At 36.5% G+C, this 20024-nt stretch overlaps 1 protein-coding gene and 1 non-coding gene across 2 annotated transcripts; one reads left to right on the forward strand and one right to left on the reverse strand.

Moving 5' to 3' along the window:
* The first annotated feature begins 4009 nt into the window (after positions 1–4009).
* On the forward strand, positions 4010–6348 carry LOC141601460 (protein FAR-RED IMPAIRED RESPONSE 1-like). The gene is made up of 4 exons (XM_074421747.1): positions 4010–4043; positions 4988–5142; positions 5729–5861; positions 5957–6348. Exons 1-4 carry the CDS (start codon positions 4010–4012, stop codon positions 6346–6348), a joined length of 714 nt encoding a protein of 237 aa, XP_074277848.1.
* A 3169-nt stretch (positions 6349–9517) lies between these two features.
* On the reverse strand, positions 9518–9624 carry LOC141602875 (small nucleolar RNA R71). Its single transcript, XR_012524781.1, has one exon. It is a non-coding gene; the product is annotated as a small nucleolar RNA R71 (small nucleolar RNA).
* Positions 9625–20024: the final 10400 nt, after the last annotated feature.

Consider the following 20024-nt stretch of genomic DNA (forward strand, 5'->3'; position numbering starts at 1 on the left):
ATATATATATATATATATATATATATATATATATATATATATATATATATATAAGGGATCATGTAAGGCCATTACATCTTATGAGTCCATAAGTCCTTCTAAAGGCCCTTGAGTGAAGAGAATGGAAGGCTAGGATTAGATCTCAATGGATGGCTACAAATTAATCTCTCCACCTTTTCTCTAATTAGCTCATCAATTCTATTAACATACCTCACTAATCATTCATCATCTCATTATCACAACTTCTTCTCATATCTCTACATCTCAATTCTCTTTCCTCTCTAAAAAACCCAAAAAAATCAAAACCCCCCAAAAAAATCATTCATTCATCTCCTCCTCATTCACCACCACCCACCACCACCCTACCCGACACCACCCCACCACCGCCGACGTTTTTTTTTTTTTTTTTTTCGTGTTAGTTTTTATGTTTTGAGTTGTTTTTTTCCATTCGTTATTTTTGTTATCTTTTATTTTATTTATTTATTTTTCATTCGTTATTTTTTACTTCTTTTCTCAATTCTCGCTTTTTTATAAAAAAACTCAGATTTGAAATAACACAAACAATAACACTCCAAAAAAAATAAAAAAATAAAAAGTGTAACCTTAATTGTAAATTGTATAACTTTAATGTTTTACGAGTATAACTTTAGTCGTAAATTGTATAACTTTAATGTTTTAACGGTACAACTTTTGTATAACTTTTGTTTGGAGTTGTTTTTTTTCTATTTGTTAGTATTAATCTTAGACATATTAAAGTTATTATAATGCATATTTTGACATTTCAAACATCGTCTTGTTTTTTATTTTTACAAATGTCGTTTCTTTAAAATTCGTCTTGTTTTTTTTTTTTACAAATGTCGTTTTTTTAAAGTTATTATAAATTTTTCAGTTATGGGCAAAAGTTATACTTTTATGGACTAAAGTTATACAAAAATGGACTAAAGTTATACAAAAATTGCCTAAAGTTATACTGTTATGGACTAAAGTTATACAAAAATAGACTAAAGTTATACAAAAAATGCCTAAAGTTATACAAATATGGACTGAAGTTATACAAATAACGACTAAAGTTATAAAAAAACTGACTAAAGTTATACGAATATGGATTAAAGTTATACAAATAAGGACTAAAGTTACACAAAAATGGACTAAAGTTATACAAAAATGGACCAAAGATATACAAATACATTAGGAATGTGTTGAACTTCTACTCAATGAATGTATAACTCTAGTAACGATATGAATAACTTCTACTCAACGAATGTATAACTCCAGTAGAAGTGTGTATAATTTCAATGACTTTAGTCAATTTTTGTATATCTTTAGTCAATTTTTGTATAACCTTAGCCCATTTTTGTATAACTTTACTCCTTATTTAAATAACTTTAGCCCATTTTTGTATAACTTTAGTCCATTTTTGTATAACTTTAGTTCATTTTCGATGAATTAATTGGAATTTATATAAGTTCTTTTTGTATGACTTTAGTCTATATTTGTATAACTTTAGTCCATATTTGTATAACTTTAGTCCATTTTTGTATAACTTTAGTCCATATTTGTATAACTTTAGACCATTTTTGTATAACTTTTGTCCATATTTGTATAACTTTAGTCAATTTTTGTATAACTCTAGTCCTTATTTGTATAACTTTAGTCCTTCATATGTATAACTTTAGTCCAAAAGCGTGTAACTTTAGTCCAAAATCCTATAACTTTAATCCAACAAATTTATAACTTTTGTCCAAACGTATAACTTTAGTTCAAAATTGTATAACTTTAGTCCAAAATTGTATAACTTTAGTCCAAAATTGTATAACTTTAGTCCAAAAATAAAAAACCAACAAAACTGAAAAAATAAAAACCAAATAGATATAAAAAATAAAAACCATCTAGATCTAAAAAAGAAAAATCAACAAATATGAAAAAATAAACAAGATGTATATCGTGTGTATAACTTTAAAAAAAGAAAAGAAGTATAACTTTAATGCACGCAGTGTATAACTTTAATAGACAAGATGTATAACTTTAATGCAGGTAGTGTATAGCTTTAATAGACAAGATGTAGAACTTTAGTTCAGAATTTGTGTAACTTCAATTTATACAATGTATAACTTTAGTAGTTAATAGTATAACTTTATTTTGATTATTGTATAACTTCAGCCCAAAATATGAAACTTGAAAAATAATAAATTAGAAATTAAAAACAACAAAGATAAAAAATTAGAAAATACAATACAATAATAAATAATCTAACAAAAAAATATAGTGGACTGAAAAAAGTAGATCTGAAAAAAAAATAATAAAAAAAAATCAAAATATTGTAACTTTAATGGTATAACTTTAGTCGTAAATAGTACAACTTTAATTTGTGTTGTGTATAACTTTAGTCGTAAAAAGTATAACTTCAGTCGTAAATAGTGTAACTTTAATGTTTTAAAGGTATAACTTTAGTCGTAACTAGTAACTTTTATAAACACCAAATAAATCTTGAAAATTAAAATCAACAATTCTAAAACCAATAGATATGAAAAAATTAAAACAAATCTAAATAAACCAACAACACACAACAAAATAAACCAACAAAACCTAACAAATAAATGTTAATCTGAAAAAACAAAACAGAAAAAACAAAAAAACAAAAACAAAAAACATAAACATAAACAAAAAACAAAAACAACAAAAAAACAAAAACAAAACCAATCAGAAAAAATAAGCAAAAAAACCAAGCAAACCATACCAAATATAAAGTAGATCTAGACAAAAAAAAAAAAAAAAAGAAAAACGGATCTGATAAAAGGAAGAACGAAAAGAAAAAAAAAGGAAGAGAGGACGAGCGGCAGTGGTCGATGGTGGCGGTTGGCAGTGGTGGGTTTTATGTTGGTGGTTGTAGCGGTGGCGGCGTGAAGGAGGTAGACGGTGTTGAGGTTGTTGTTGGCTGCGTTGTAGTTGGTGGTGAGAGAAGAGGAGGCAGACGGTGTGAGGTCGTGGTGTGTGGTGCGGCGGTGAGGTCGTGAGTGAGGTGAGGCGGGCAGGAGGCAGCACAGAGGGAGAAAGGGGCAGGCGGCAGCACGGTGGTTTGGTGCGGAGGTGGGGTGGTGGGCGGTAGTAGGAAGGAGGAGGAAGGACGGAGGATTGACATTTTTTTTTTTCGGTTTTCTTCGTTTTGGATCTTTTTTCAGAAATATGGGAGTGAAGAAAGAGAGAGAAAGGGATTTGAGAGAAGGGTGAGAAAATGAATTATGAGGAAGTGGGTATGGAGGTTACAATAAGGAAGGAGTTATACAAGATTAGAAGGAGTTATACAAGGATTAGGGAGGGAGATTAGGGAGGGAGATTTGTGACCCTCCAATGAGATGTAATCTCATCCTTCCATCCCTTCCATCCAAAGGCCCTTATAAGAACTTAGGGACTCATATGATATGAAGGCCTTACTAGAACCCTTCTATATATACATATATATACATATATATATATATATATACATATACATATATATACATATACATATACATATATATATATACATATATATATATACATATATATATATATATATATACATATATATATATATATATATATATAGAGTGAAGTTCTAATAAGTCCCTTATATTATTTGAGTCCCTAAGTCCTTACTAGAGCCTTTGGATCATCTAAATGGACCATGTAGATGAAGAGCAAATGTAGGCTTATTAGGCGTGTAAAAAAAAAAAGAAATAGGTTGAGCATGAGAGAGAGTGTGTGTTAGGGAAATAGCTATTACCCACTGTATACACACACATCAATATGCAGACTTCTTCAACTACCTTCCTCAACAAAATACTACATAAACCCCACTAAAACACAATTTGAAAAACCTCAACTCAGAAAACTCTCCTTCCTGGCGATAATTTTTAGCAAATAAAATATCCTACTTTCTTCCTTCATCTTGAATCAAATAAGAGGACCACGAAGATCGTCTTCCAACAACAACAACTAGCCCAACGAAGATCGTATTCCAACATCAACAATGGCTGACTTGCAGATGATACCTTTTATCGATGGTAATTATTGGAACTTTTATTCGTTTTTACTGCGTTAAATATTCCTTTTTTTTACAAATAAATTAGGTTAAATATCAAAACTAGGTAATATGAAAACTCTCTGTAATTTAGGTTATTTAAAAGCTCGTTTTTTTTATAATGTGAACTCTTTAATTCTTAGTGATTTTTAGGATGAATATTTATATGGTTCACAATGTAGTGTTCAAAGAATACAAATATGTCATCGTTGAAGCTTATATGATGAACATTTATATGATTCACGATATAATTGTAATCAGTTACACACATTGGTCATTAAAGTGTAAAAATGTAGAGAGTAGTGTAAGTTTTTTTATGTTATCATAATAGTCATACTAGATCAATGAAGTTCTACGTTTAAAGAATTACACTATTTGAAAGTTAAAGTTACACTTATTGTATTAAAATACAACTATTTTGTCCTATACAGTTAAAGTTACATTATTGTCCTTTATAGTTACACTTTTTTTGGTTAAAGTTACATTTTTTTTTTTGATATTTGTTAGAGTCACACTTTCCTTTATTAAAATTACACATTTTTTGTTTAAAGTTACTGTATTGGCCTTTACAATTACTTTTTTTCCTAGATAAGGTTAGAGTTTGTCATCTGTTAAAATTACACTTATCTTTGTTAAAATTATACATTTGTTGATTAAAGTTACAGTTTAGTCTATAGTCGTATGAGGTCAATGAAGTTCCACATTTTAAGGATTACACTGATTAAAAGTTAAAGTTACAGTATTGTCCTATACAATTATTTTTTTCCTAGATAAAGTTACACTTGTTTGTTATTTGTTAAAATTACACATATCTTTATTAAAATTACACATTTGTTGATTAAAGTTACAGTTTGGGTGTTATGACACCCTGTGAACCTTTAAGAGACTATTGATAGATATAATTGCTAATCATTGGACTATTGACAGATACAATTGAGGACAATGGAAAAAGAAAGCCGAACGAGGAAGAATTTTGTAGGGAAGTTAAACAAAAGTTTACCCTATATGTTGGGCAGGAATTTCTTGAAATCGAGGAGGCAGTGACATTTTATAAGATGTATGCTATTGCTTGCGGTTTTGATGTACATAAATACACGACAAAGAAACGGCGTGGCGGGGAAATAAAATCTAAAATGTTGGTTTGCAACCGAGAGGGATTCACGCATAAGGGACTAATGGAGAGTAGTGGTCGCCAGGATTCGATTAGGAAACACAAAGTCAGGCGCGTTGGGTGCAAAGCGAGGATTAGGCTATTTATGAAGAATGGCGAATTATTGATCCGATTACACAGCGGCCACAACCATGAGCTCATATCTGCCAGGAACAGAGAGTTTTAAAAGTTGTCATGCAACATAACAGATTATCACAAAATGATAATCCTTTATAATTCAAGGGTGAGTATTCTAGTTATTTATTACTTTGGCTAAAATTATTGGAGTTACACTATTATGAATTAAAGTTACACTTTGTAGGGTTTGCTGAAATTACACTTTTCCTTCCTAAAATTACAGTTTTGTTGGTTAGAGTTACACTTTTATGGGTTTGTTGAAATTACACTTTTCTTTCTTACAATTATTGTTTTTTTGCTTAAAGTTACACTTTTTTTTGGGGGGTAATTATATTACCTTAATAATTGAATATTTCTAAAAGTATGTCATTAATTAACAGCTGAAGATAGGAGCAACAAAGACTTACAAAATGCTGAAAGAACACGTAAATGAGTTTCAGAACATTGGAGCTAGCTTAACCGATTTTAAGAACTTTCACAGAGATGTGAAATGCTACATTTATGAGCGGGACGGTCAGATATTCGTAGACCACTTTAAGGAGATGACTGTTAATAGGCAAGGGTTCTTCTTTGACTATGATGTTGACTATGACGGTGCCTGAGTAAAGCTATATGGGCTGACGGTATTGCCAGAAGGAATTACTCTGTTTTTGGTGATGGAGTGTCGTTCGATCCGACCTATACTACCAATAAGTATGATATGGCCTTCACACCATTCACTGGAGTAGATCACCATAAACGATTAGTCACGTTTTGTGGAGCGCTAGTTGCACATGAAGACGTGGAATTATTTCAATGGGTTTTCAGTCGTTTTTTGGCAACGCTGCACCGATATTGTATGTGGCATATCATGAACAAAGTGCCAAACAAGTATGGTGTGACGAGAGATGATTATTCTGAATTTCTGAAGAAATTGAATGCCATTATATGGGATGAAGACATTAAAGCAGCAGAGTTCGATGCCAAATGGAAAATAAATAGGCAAAGAACACGCAGTTAATAACATTGATTGGTTTAAGGAAATGTACTCTAAAAAGAACCAGTGGGTTATGGCACATTGTAGGGACCTAGAGATGCGGGGAGGGGGGGGGGGGGTGTTATGAGGACAACTCAAAGATTAGAGAGTGAAAATAGTTTCTTTAAGAGATTTGAGAGCAAATCGGGAACAGTAGTCGAGTTTTCGCTGAGTTTTGACAGTGCTATGGACCAACAAAGACATACGCAGAAGAAGCTTGACAATGGTAACAAGCACACTTCCCCTCAAATGTCGACGCATCTGGCTGTTGAGGTGCACGGGGTGAAAGTGTACAGTCATAAAGTATTCGAGGAGTTTTAAGAAGAGGTCAAGTACTCAATCGATACATGTAAAAGTAGGGGGTTTGCTAAGGGAGACTCTTTAGAGTTGACAACTGGAAGAGATGCAAAAAGGGACAGGAATTATCAGGTTACGTACTGCCCAGGTAGACTTGTCTATTGAAGTTAAACATCTTTACTTGTTGGAGTTACACAATTATTCATTACAATTACCATTTTCTTTATTAAAGTTACACATCATAAAGTTACACTCTTTGTTCATTAAAGTTACATTTTTTTTTGTTAAAGTTACACTATTTCTAACTCTGTAAACTAACATTTTACTCTATATTGTTTATTTAGTTATATTTAAAGCAAGTTGTATGATGTGACTATAATTTGAGCACATTTAGTCCCCGAATTAGCCTTGTTCCCATACTTTTTAGTGCATATTTGGGTCATTTATTGTCTTTAGTCCTTTGTTTTGCATATTCTTTGAAGTTTTGTTTCCTTGGTAGGAAAGGAGTGCAAACCTTGCATTTTCATGGCAAAATAGAGCTAAATTGATTGAATTCAATGACCAAGCATCAAAGAGAAGACAAGACTAGAAGGCCTTTGTACGTACTATAGTAGATGGGCAATGATGAGAAAAGATCCTTGTATCTCCGAGGGAATCCTCAAGGATTTTATGAAGAGAAAGGAAGAAAAGAAGAAAGGAAGAAGCTGACAGACAATCCGAGCGGATTGCCCACAAGCCGCCCGTCCAGCACATGCAATCTGAGCGTCTTCCCCAGCTGGACGCCCGTCCAAAACCACCACAATCCGCCCGTCCACCCCAAGAATCCGCTCGGCCAGAACCTCCACAATCCGCCCGTCCCGTGCCCTGGACGCTCGGATTGTGTGACAGCTATTTCGTCTTCTACTTGCACAAATGAAGGATGCGCATATTTTTCTAAGACCGGCGAAAAGGAGACCGGAGTCTCCCTTGAGACCGGCAATTCATCAAGGACTTAATCGTCATTTAAGCCCTTAGTAAACCCTAATTTATGTACCTAATCCCCACTATAAATACCCCATTAGGCTAATTAGATTAAGAGGTTCTTCTTAGCAATCTTTAGGGTAGTTAATATCAATCAAATCTCTCTTTAATCTTGTAATTAACATTTAATCAAGTTTTAATACAAATCTCATTTCCTTAATCTCTCTTTTGTTTATCTTTCATTTTGGGTAATTGAAGATTATTTGGGTTATTATTGGGAGATTAACAACCTTCCAATCAATCATCAAGTACTTCTATTATTCTTTGCTTTATTATTGGAATCATTAGTAGGTATAATTCTTTTAATTCCTTTTTAATTATTTTTAATTATCTTCATTTATTCATCATGTTTCACTTTGTTGGTATGATTGACAACCTTGCTAGCATGCTCAACATGATAATGAGTGAGTAGTTTCCTTAGCTAGGGTTAATGGGTAATTAGGGGAAACCAACATGGGGGATGATTCATGCTTAAATTAATATGTTTTCATAGTTTATTTGTTTGCTTGTTGTGATCTCAACTTATGCACATGTTATGTTTGATGAAATGCGAGCCTATGAATCCTTGCATTTTTTACCCATCACCTATCTTTTCAATGAGACTTGTAAGACATAAACCAACTCGAGTCTCATTAGACCATGCATATAGTTGAGTAGGGAAGATTAAGTCGACTTGTAGGTGTTGTACAATCTAATCGATTCGGCTCCGGGACCCAAACTTTCCTAGGATTGTAAGATATAAACCAACTCGATTCATCACAACAATAATTGCTTGTAGTTGAGAATATGTTTGTATGATCAATTCCCATGAATCCCCTATGACCCCATGACACCCTAGTGCCTTTTATCAATTGTTTACATCCCTTTTTAATCATCTTGCTTGTTTACTTTTATTGCTATTTAGTTTAGTGATCTTCTACATCAAACCCCAAATTGTGACACCCCTAGACACCGCTAGTTCAATTGAAAATCTCATGTCAATTCCCGTCCCTTGGGATCCGACCTTTACTTGCCTCTTTACTAATTGTAGAGTTGTTTGTGGAGTTATAAATTGTGTTTTGGTCTAGGTGCTCCTAACGACAAGTACCGAAAACTAAACCTCCAAGTGAGTCCGACCAAAAATGGCGCCGTTGCCGGGGACGGTGTTAACTTGATTTAGATTTTCTTATATTATTATTAGTTGTGTCTTTATTTGCCTTGGGGAAGTAAAACTCCTCAAGGTTTGTTCTAATTATTTTCGAGTTATTTGATATTTTGCATGTCTAGAAGATCACAAGGTAACTTGTTACCCTTTGATCACGAAATTGAAAGGACTTTGACAAACAATAGAAGACTTGCTAGGAGAACTTTGAGAGGTATTGGTGAGGTTGTAGATATTCAACCAAACACTATTGAGTTCATCAACCCTTTTGCAAGAGAAGGTGAGGAGAATCCAACACAAAATCCAACACAAAATCAACCCACAATGCCTAAATTTTCATCACATTCCGTACCCACCGAGGAGAACCTACCCAATGGTACTCCCACACCACAGCAGTTAACCGGAAACTTTATTGCCAAATCCGCATTTATCCAATTAGTCGAAAGAAGCCAATTTGGGGGGATGCCTAGTGAAGACCCTCATTCTCATATGGAGACTTTTTGTGACTATTGTGATGCAATTTCACAAACCGGTGTAACTCAAGACCAAATTCGATGGGTCTTATTTCCTTTTTCTCTAATTGGCACTGCAAAACAATGGTTGAAAGGCCTTGATAAAGCTACTCTCGGAATTGATTCTTGGAAGAAGTTGGCTCTAGCTTTCTACAAAAAGTTCTATCCACCGGAAAAGACTAATATGCTAAGAGCTCAAATTACGGGCTTTAAGCAAAGGGATGAAGAATCTTTGTATGATGCTTGGGAGCGATTCAAGGGAATTTGTCGCTCATGTCCTCATCATGGACTTAGCGAGTGGTTCTTGGTACAACAATTTTGGAATGGTCTTTATGAAGACTCAAGAAACATTCTCAACATGGGATCAAATGGAATGTTCACCGAAGTTGATGACAATCAAACTTGGAACAAGATTGAGGAAATGGCGGTCCATAATTCACAATATAGTAGACCTCGCAAGGCTACTAGAGGAGGAAAGCATGAAGTGGACTCTATTACTCAATTGGGTGCTCAACTTAGTGCTCACATTGATACCATCAACTTGAAGTTTGAAAAAGCTATGGCTAGACTTGAAGAAGCCTCAAAATCACCAAAGCACCATGTTAATGCCATGACAGCATCTTCATCAATCCCAAGTGGGATATGTGAGAATTGTGGAACTTTGGGACATGACCAAAGTGAATGTAGGGGAACAAATGAACAAGTGAATGCTTTTCAAGCATACAAGAGTGGTACCCCTTATTCAAATTATTACAATGAAAACACCAAATTCCACCCAAATCTCTCATACAAAAGCCAAAATGTTCAAAACCCTCAACTAACATACACCCCACCTCCCATGAGAAACCAAAATCAAAGACCCTTTTACAACCAAAACCAAGGTTACCAAAATCAAACTCCATACAATCAACAAAATGACCAAGGTTTTGATGTTCAAAAAGCGGTCCTCCAAATGCAAAAGAATCAACAAGAGTTTTTCACTCAAATGCAAAAGGATAGTCAAGCAAAGGAAATCACCATCAACAACATCCTAGACCACACCAAAATGTTGGAAACCCAATTGACTCAACTAGCATCCTCAAGCTCACAAAGACAAAAGGGGCAATTACCACCTCAAAGTAATCCCCCGAGACATGAAACGGTTAGTGCCATTCACTTGAGAAGTGGTACGAGATATGAAGCACCGAAGAAGCAAGTTGAGGATGAAGTTGTGGAAGCTAGTGACAAAGAAGAAGTTGTGCAAAACTCCAAGGATGGAGAACCATCAAAAGAAGAAGTTTCAAAGAAAAGTGAAGACAAGGCCAAGGAGAAGGAACCCATTGTGATTAGACTTCCTTTTCCAAGTCGTCAAACCAAGCCCAAATTTGATGACCAACTTGGAAAATTTATGGAGATTGTGAAGAATTTGGAAGTCTCGTTTCCTTTCACGGAATTAATTAATCGCGTGCCGGCCTATGCAAAATACATGAAAGACATCCTCACGAAGAATAAGTCGATCCGGAAGCTTGAGACTATCACCTTCACTAAGGTAAGTAGTGCAATACTTCAAGAGAGTTCACCTCCAAAACTTAAAGATCCGGGAAGCTTCTCAATACCGTGTACCATTGCCGACACCACAATCAACAAAGCCTTATGTGATCTAGGGGCTAGTGTGAGTGTTATGCCGTACTCGGTGAGTAAAAGGTTAGGGATGAGAGTGCTTAAAAGCACCAATATCACACTCCAAATGGCCGATAGATCGACAAAGACACCATTGGGGATATGGGAAGGTGTTCCCGTAAGAGTTGGGAAATTTTTCATCCCGATGGACTTTGTCATTGTTGACATGGAAGAAGACTCCAATATTCCAATCATTCTAGGTAGACCTTTCTTGCACACCGCGGGTGCGGTGATAGATGTGAAGCATGGAGAGCTCACTCTAGAAGTGGGAGATGAGAGCATAACTTTCAATCTTGACAAGACCATGAGAGCTCCCCGTTTGCATGAACCATGTTTTATGGTTGACCATTATAGCCGAAAGGGTGATAGGAAGAAGTCGAAATTCCAATGGAAGAAGAAAGTCGATGATGCTCCATTCAAAGAGCAAGTGAATTGTAATAAAGAGGGCTTGAAAAGCTCACCAAAGTCAAGCAATGAAGAAGATGGCCTCATTGGCCAAAACAAGAAAGTGGGAGAGTTGTCTCTATCAACTCAAGAGATCTTTAGTGATCAAGTAGATGAAGTTTGTGGTCTTTGGGACGATGAGTTTGAAGGGATTTTCAATCCCTATATTGGTAATGCTATCGATCAAGACCAACATGAAGGACAACAAGTGCAAAGATCTATTGAGGATCTTTATCATGACAATGAACAAGCTTTTGACTACTTTTTCAAGGTGTTGAGTAACATCAACAACACCTTGGACATGCCCCCATGACATCTCACTAAGGATGAGAGTTTGGTGGAGTCCTCTCCAAACCACCATTTGTAAATATTTCTAACTCCCTAACTTGCATTTTAATCCTTACATTGCATTTTTGTCATTTTTGGGATTTTTATGCCTTGATCAAGATATTTATCATTTTTGAGAGAAGTGAGGGAGGGACTAATGATTTTATTGATGTGTAGTGCTTTAGCTTAGTGTGGGGATAGCAATTGCCTAGGCTACTCATGCCTTTGTAGTGCCCCTACAATGAAGAACGCGGGATTTGAAGAATGAAAATGACACGGGATATGCAAGTGCACGGATGGAACTGAATCCGGGTAGACCAGGTGGAATCCGAGCGTCCCTATGGGTAATCCGCTTGTTTTACGGGAATCCGAGCGCCTGTGGCAGAATCCGTCCATCCAAATGAGCTGCAAAATTGAAAATTTTGGTATGTTAGAGAATCCGAGCGTCCCAGCTGAGAAAACGCTCGTCTGAAAGAATCCGCTCGTCTTTGCAAGAAGAAGCTCGTCTTTTTGCCAGTGCAGATTGAGAAAATTCGCTGTAACAGAATCCGCTTGTCTCTGAGGGAATCCCCTCGTCCTGAATTGCAGAAATCCGCCCGTCTTCACTGAAAGACGCTCGTCTTTAGGCGAGATTTCCTGAGCCCAAATTGAGCAGAATCCGAGCGTCCCGAAGGGAATCCGCTCGTCTTCCCCCTGCAGTTTTGAAATTTCGAGTGTTTTAAATACCCCTTCCCACATTCATTCATTCATATATTCAAACACTACCCATAAACCCCAAAACCCTCATCCTCTCCATCACCAAAAACAAGATTTCCTCAACCAAATCCAACAAAATCAAATCCAAACTTCCTTACAACAACAATTAATCACTCCTTTTACAATAATAATCAATCCAAGCACCAAAATCTTCAACCTTTGAGTCGATTTTTGAAATACAAAGGCAAATCCTTTCATCTTAAAATTGATTTGGGTATAATTGGAAATTGAAGATTTTCAATCTTTTCTTGGTATAATCATCAATGGCAAGAACAAAAGGAGCAACAAAGGCACTCTCAAAAAGGCAACAATGCCTTCAAGCAAAGAAAGCTTCAATGGCTATGGTGGTTGCTAGTGCAAACTTGGAAGTTCAACAACAACAAAATCCTCCCTTGGAAGCAACAACATCAACAACTCCGGAAATTGCTCAATTATCAAACTATCCGGAGGTAATTTTCATTTCTAACTCCCATAGGGATACATTTGTCAAGTATGCTAAGAAAGCCATTCTACCCACCAAATTCATATGTGAAGATGCCTTGAACAAATTAGGTGTCCTTGAACAAACAAAAGCCTTCTTTGAAGCCATGGGGTTGGGAAAATTGTTTACTACAAGAGAATTGACATACCCCTCCCTTACCTTGGAATTCTTAAGTTCATTGAAAGTGACTAAGGTAGAGACTAGAACATACATCGAGTTTCGCCTTGCCAATGTGAATAGGCGCATCACCTTTGATGTTTTCAGTAAAGCATTAGGTCTTAGTGATACACCTTATTATCATAAGATGCCCGAAAAATATGACCCCGCTCCTCTTTGGGAGGTGATTTCCGGGAAGAAATTTAAGAACTTTCATGCTTGTCGCGCTCTATTAGTCCACCATCCGGGCATTAGAGTGTGGCACAAGGTCATCGGGAATACTATAATTGCAAGAAAAGACACTAATCACTTTACAAAGCTCGATTGTGTTCTACTTGAGTCGGCCTTAAATGTCGGAAGGGAATTCACCAAGCCTTACAATGCTCTAAGGCTTTTGGTGGAAAGATGGCTCAATGTTGATTGTGGTAAGGAAGACACCGCTTTTATCGTAAATGGAGGTCTAGTTACTCTCTTGGCCAAGCACTTTGACGCCAATTTCAACAAGGATAACACCTATGTGGCGGTCAAAGGGGGTCATCTCATTGACATGGATGCCATGATTAACAAGTATAAGTGGGTCAAGCATAATTCTCTTGACACCAACTATGGGTGGCTCACCAATGATGCTAGATCTTTCACTTTGCCTTCCAAGATATGCCGATTAAGTGCTCATCGAACAAACTACCTACTTCTACTCTCCAAGGGCACGGAGTACATCATCCGTCAACAAAGGGGCGAGATTGAAGAGCCCTCCTCCTCCATTGTCACACCACCCTATCCATTCAAATATCAAGAGTTCAAACCCGAAGGTGTTGAAGTGGGCAATGACTACATGACTCTACTTATGCAAGAGATGCACAAACGAGCTTATAATGATCGAGTAGATGCATAGTTGGCCCAATATCCACCCCTCCTTCATTTAGCTAGGCAAGGACTACTTGATCCTTCATGTCCTTTGCCTAGTTGAGCGGATAGGGAAGTCTTCTTTCCAAGCACATCTAGGGGTGAAAGACCGGGTGAAGATGAGAATGTCAATGATGAGGTTGTTGATGATGAGGGCGTTGATGAAGAGGTAGATGAAGAAGAAGAGACTAATGAAGATGATGAAGGAAGTGAGCAAGGAAGTGAAGAGGGGAGTGGAGATGAGTCCACTTCTATGGAGGAAAATGATGACAATGATGATATAGTGGAGGACTAGCAAGCTTTGGAGGCTCCTACCCTCTTGAGGTTTGTCTACTTCTTTCTTTGTTTTATTTATTTTATCTTGATCATAGTTTGGTGAGTCCTAGCAACATGAGGACTAACACCTCGGCTCCATTGAGGTGTTCTTTTATTGTTCCCATCTGAAAAATCCAAAATGACAACATTAGTTTCATGCATTGCATCTTGTGTGCATGAACTACCCCCAAAATTTAAGACATTAGAAATAATGTCTATCTCGGTTTGGGGAAGTACATGCATACGCAACGGGAGGTAATCTAAATTACGCTCTCCGTCATAAACAAAAACCCATGCATCATGTAGTGTAGCTTAGTATAGCTTGCATTTAGTATAGAATTCATGCATCATCCTTGCATAATTTCCTATCATTTTGGCCATTGAGGACAATGCCCATATTAGTGTGGGGATGAAAAATTCTAACTTGACTTTTATTCAAAAAATTCAAAAAAAAAAAAAAAAAAAAAATCAAAAATTTCGAAAAAAAAAAAAATTGAAAAATTGGAAAATCCAAAAACAAGTTCATTTCCTTTGTAGTGTAGTCTTGAATATATTGTTGTATATATTGTGTTTGTTCTATCCTTGTTCACATTGATCGACTACGCCACATCCGAGGCATGAGGAATATGAAGACCGCATGGTATAATCTTTCCAATCTCCTTTTTCCTCTTTATGTTAATGACTATGTGGCTTTATTTTGATTGATGCGGTATAAACAATGTGAATTTAGGACTTGCATTTAGATTATATGGCATATTAGTTGGTAGAATCATATGCATTAGGATGTATATATGTTAGTTGCATCATGGCATGTAGTTTGCATGTTAGAAAATTTTGCGAAACCGTCTACTTGGGAAGCTTGACAAGTGTATATAGGCCCTAGTAGATGCTTTTTCTTCTTAAGACTTTGCTTGTTAGAATACTTGTAAAACACCCTAGGATGTGTCATGCTAGTATCCTTTGACCCATGGATTAAGGCCTAGTCAAGAGTACCTTGTGGTGTGATAACTCCTTGGCTACCGTTTATTCCAAGGTGACCCTTGAAACCATGCATCCATCATCCATGTTCTACCACATTTTTGTCATCAAAGGGAATGGGCACAAAAAGAAATTGTTCAAATTTGAGTTCAGGAAATGAAATGAAAAGTGAAAGAAAGTTTGCAAAAATGCATCAAAAGAAAAGAGGAGCAAAAATAGACTCCTAATGCTTCAAATATAAGCCACCCTCACTACATATGGGGTGACTTTGAAAATGTTCAAAAGAAAATGCAAAAAGTTGAAAAGTTGTCAAGTGTTGAATTGCCAAAAATCAAAAGAAATGGCAAAAAGAAAGTGTTCTCAAATGTCAAATGCCACAAGAAATTGGGGGGGAAAACAAAAACAAAAGCAAACTCCCAAATAAAACTCAAATATCTATTGATCCCTTTATCCATCGTATCCATTTTTGTGCATGGTAGAGAGGGGACGATCCTTCTTCTTGTCTAGGCAAGAAGGGGAATTCCGCGATCCTCCAGTGTTTCTAACACCATAGGGAGTCTACTCTTGACAAAAGCATTTAACGATTGAGGACAAAGGTATCCTAGCTTGAACAACTTGGAGGTGATTTATTGGTATCCTTCTAGGCTTAGTAGTTTGAAGAAATTGCATCTATGAAGGAGTGTGTACCCTTGAATTGCTTCCCTTGTAGATAATTTCCGCCACTTAGATGAGGAAAGTGGCTATTCTTTTGTAGATGCATCCATCACTTGATTTTGTGTGCTTTAATGCTTGGATGTGTCGCCATTTTGGCAAGACCCACCTTGCCTTGCAAGAAGGCATCCTACCTCATGGTTGTCTTGTTGTGAGTTGAAGGGGCGGAGTGAGACCCGCTAATTGTCTCATATCGGCTATGCTATTAGGTTAGTTTAATATAATGGTCCTAGTCTTTGTCACCTCTTTACTTGGGACGAGCAAAGGTTCGGTTTGGGGATATTTGATGTGACCATAATTTGAGCACATTTAGTCCCCGAATTAGCGTTGTTCCCATGCTTTTTAGTGTATATTTGGGTCATTTATTGTCTTTAGTCCTTTGTTTTGCATATTCTTTGAGGTTTTGTTTCCTTGGTAGGAAAGGAGTGCAAAACTTGCATTTTCATGGCAAAATAGAGCTAAATTGATTGAATTCAATGATCAAGCATCAAAGAGAAGAGAAGACTAGAAGGCCTTTGTACGTACTATAGTAGATGGGCAATGATGAGAAAATATCCTTGCATCTCCGAGGGAATCCTCAAGGATTTTATGAAGAGAAAGGAAGAAAAGAAGAAAGGAAGAAGCTGACAGACAATCCGAGCGGATTGCCCACAAGCCGCCCGTCCAGCACATGCAATCCGAGCGTCTTCCCTAGCTGGATGCCCGTCCAGAACCACCACAATCCGCCCGTCCACCCCAAGAATCCGCTCGGCCAGAACCTCCACAATCCGCCCGTCCCGTGCCCTGGACGCTCGGATTGTGTGACAGCTATTTCGTCTTCTACTTGCTCAAATGAAGGATGCGCATATTTTTCTAAGACCGGCGAAAACGAGACCGGAGTCTCCCTTGAGACCGGCGATTCCTCAAGGACTTAATCGTCATTTAAGCCCTTAGTAAACCCTAATTTATGTACCTAATCCCCACTATAAATACCCCATTAGGCTAATTAGATTAAGAGGTTCTTCTTAGCAATCTTTAGGGTAGTTAATATCAATCAAATCTCTCTTTAATCTTGTAATTAACATTTAATCAAGTTTTAATACAAATCTCATTTCCTTAATCTCTCTTTTGTTCATCTTTCATTTTGGGTAATTGAAGATTATTTGGGTTATTATTGGGAGATTGACAACCTTCCAATCAATCATCAAGTACTTCTATTATTCTTTGCTTTATTATTGGAATCATTAGTAGGTATAATTCTCTTAATCCCTTTTTAATTATTGTTAATTATCTTCATTTATTCATCATGTTTCACTTTGTTGGTATGATTGACAACCTTGCTAGCATGCTCAACATGATAATGAGTGAGTAGTTTCCTTAGCTAGGGTTAATGGGTAATTAGGGGAAACCAACATGGGGGATGATTCATGCTTAAATTATTATGTTTTCGTAGTTTATTTGCTTGCTTGTTGTGATCTCAACTTATGCACATGTTATGTTTGATGAAATGTGAGCCTATGAATCCTTGCATTTTTTACCCATCACCTATCTTTTCAATGAGACTTGTAAGACATAAACCAACTCGAGTCTCATTAGACCATGCATATAGTTGAGTAGGGAAGATTAAGTCGAATTGTAGGTGTTGTACAATCTAATCGATTCGGCTCCGGGACCCAAACTTTCCTAGGATTGTTAGATATAAACCAACTCGATCCATCACAACAATAATTGCTTGCTTATAATTTGAGAGTATGTTTGTACGATCAATTCCCATGAATCCCCTATGACCCCATGACACCCTAGTGCCTTTTATCAATTGTTTACATCCCTTTTTAATCATCTTGCTTGTTTACTTTTATTGCTATTTAGTTTAGTGATCTTCTACATCAAACCCCAAATTGTGACACCCCTAGACACCGCTAGTTGCAATTGAAAATATCATCTCAATTCCCGTCCTTTGGGATCCGACCTTTACTTGCCTCTTTACTAATTGTAGAGTTGTTTGTGGAGTTATAAATTGTGTTTTGGTCTAGGTGCTCCTAACGACAAGTACTGAAAACTAAACCTCCAAGTGAGTCCGACCATTGTAGCTGCAGAATGCTTGAAAGAAAAGGAATTCTATGCCGGCATGTAATATGGATTTACTCATCTAACGGACTGAAGACTATACCGGATGAGTGTGTTGTGAACAGATGGTGTAAAGATGCAATCCACTCTAAAATGTTCGATTGTAATGGTGAAGCAGCTGAGGACACTGATATAATAGATGGAAAACAGATTGCGATGTCTGTAATGTGGTCAGAGGTTCATCAGACAGTTGGGATGCTAATTGGCAAATGCAAGGCTGATGTTGACAACTTTTCTACTCTAATTAGAGAGTTTAAGGAAAAAATATCACCATTAGGATCACCATTGGCTAAACAACAACAATTGGAGTAAATTCTTGGTTGTTCTACTAGTAAGGAGGTAACAATTTTGCCCCCTAAAAAATCAAAAAATAAGGGAAGTGGAAAGAGACTGTTGTCGCTTAAGGCAAAAGCAGTTGCCTTGGCAAGCAAGCCAAAACGCATGTGTAAAAATTGCAAGCGATTAGCTAATCATGACAAGAGGAACTGCCTAACCCTTTTGCAGAGCACCCACCATTATCACCATCATCAGAGGAATCGTCCGAAGAAGATGAAGAAGAAGTGGAGGAGGAAGAAGATGACATCTTAGAATAAGAACTATATTAAGCTATTCCACTGAACAATTTTTTGGATGTATAATGTTATGCAACCGTTATTGCTTAACAATATATGGCGTACTTTATTTCATTTTCATGGAACATCAAACTGCAGTGATGCTATATTTGATACCCGTTGGTACTAAAGCTGATTTTGTTGAAGTCTATTGTTTAGACAAAACTATTATTAATTGGAACATCAAATTACTGTAATTTGCAAAATCAGAATTACCTGAGGTATCACTTTAATACAAAATGTTACATACAATTTAATGTTATGTCAGTTAGAGTTACACTTTATCTGATTAGAGTTACAGTTTGTCTGATTAGAGTTACAATTTATATTATTAAAGTTACATTTTGTCTGAACTAAAGTTAGATAAGAAAAAGTTAGATACACCCACATAATTCTCAGATAACTTATTGAAGTTATAACAACCCGACCCACCACGGTCGTAACACAACCCAATAAGATGGGATATGTACCTTTGGGCCCATTACTTGTCCTCACTTAAGTCCAAAAGCACAAGGCCTTGTTACTAAGTGGTGGGTGGAATCCCTTATAAACATATCACAACCTCCTCAATTTCCCGATGTGGGACAACCTTACTCTCAATAACTTTGGGTGTTACAATCTCCCCCACTTAAAGAACACAACGTCCTCGTTGTGCCTCCAATTTGACCGCAGCCAAGCCCAGAATCCTCCCCCGCTAGGTGTGTGACCCGGGTACTCCCGACCACGGGCTCACCACACGGTCGCAGGGTCGCTCTGATACCATTTATAACAACCCGACCCACCACGGTCGTAACACAACCCAATAAGATGGGATATGTACCTTTGGGCCCATTACTTGTCCTCACTTAAGCCCAAAAGCACAAGGCCTTGTTACTAAGTGGTGGGTGGAATCCCTTATAAACATATCACAACCTCCTCAATTCCCCGATGTGGGACAACCTTACTCTCAATAACTTTGGGTGTTACAGAAGTACCCTGAAAATTTTATGTTATACAAAATGTTAAATACAATTTTATATTATAGCAATTAGAGTTATACTTTATCTAATTAGAGTTACAGTTTTTATGATTAAAGTTACACTTTATCTGTACTAAAAGCATTTTGACAAAGCTTGGTACACTCATATAAATATCATTTTGAAACGTGACATTGTCTTACAAATTGAGGCAATGTTACCAATAAGGAACTACTAACATTGTTTAACAAAATTAACTGCCCAATGATGCCATGTATCAACAAGATA

This window comes from Silene latifolia, chromosome 9, assembly GCF_048544455.1.
Source record: "Silene latifolia isolate original U9 population chromosome 9, ASM4854445v1, whole genome shotgun sequence".
Lineage (NCBI taxonomy): Eukaryota > Viridiplantae > Streptophyta > Magnoliopsida > Caryophyllales > Caryophyllaceae > Silene > Silene latifolia.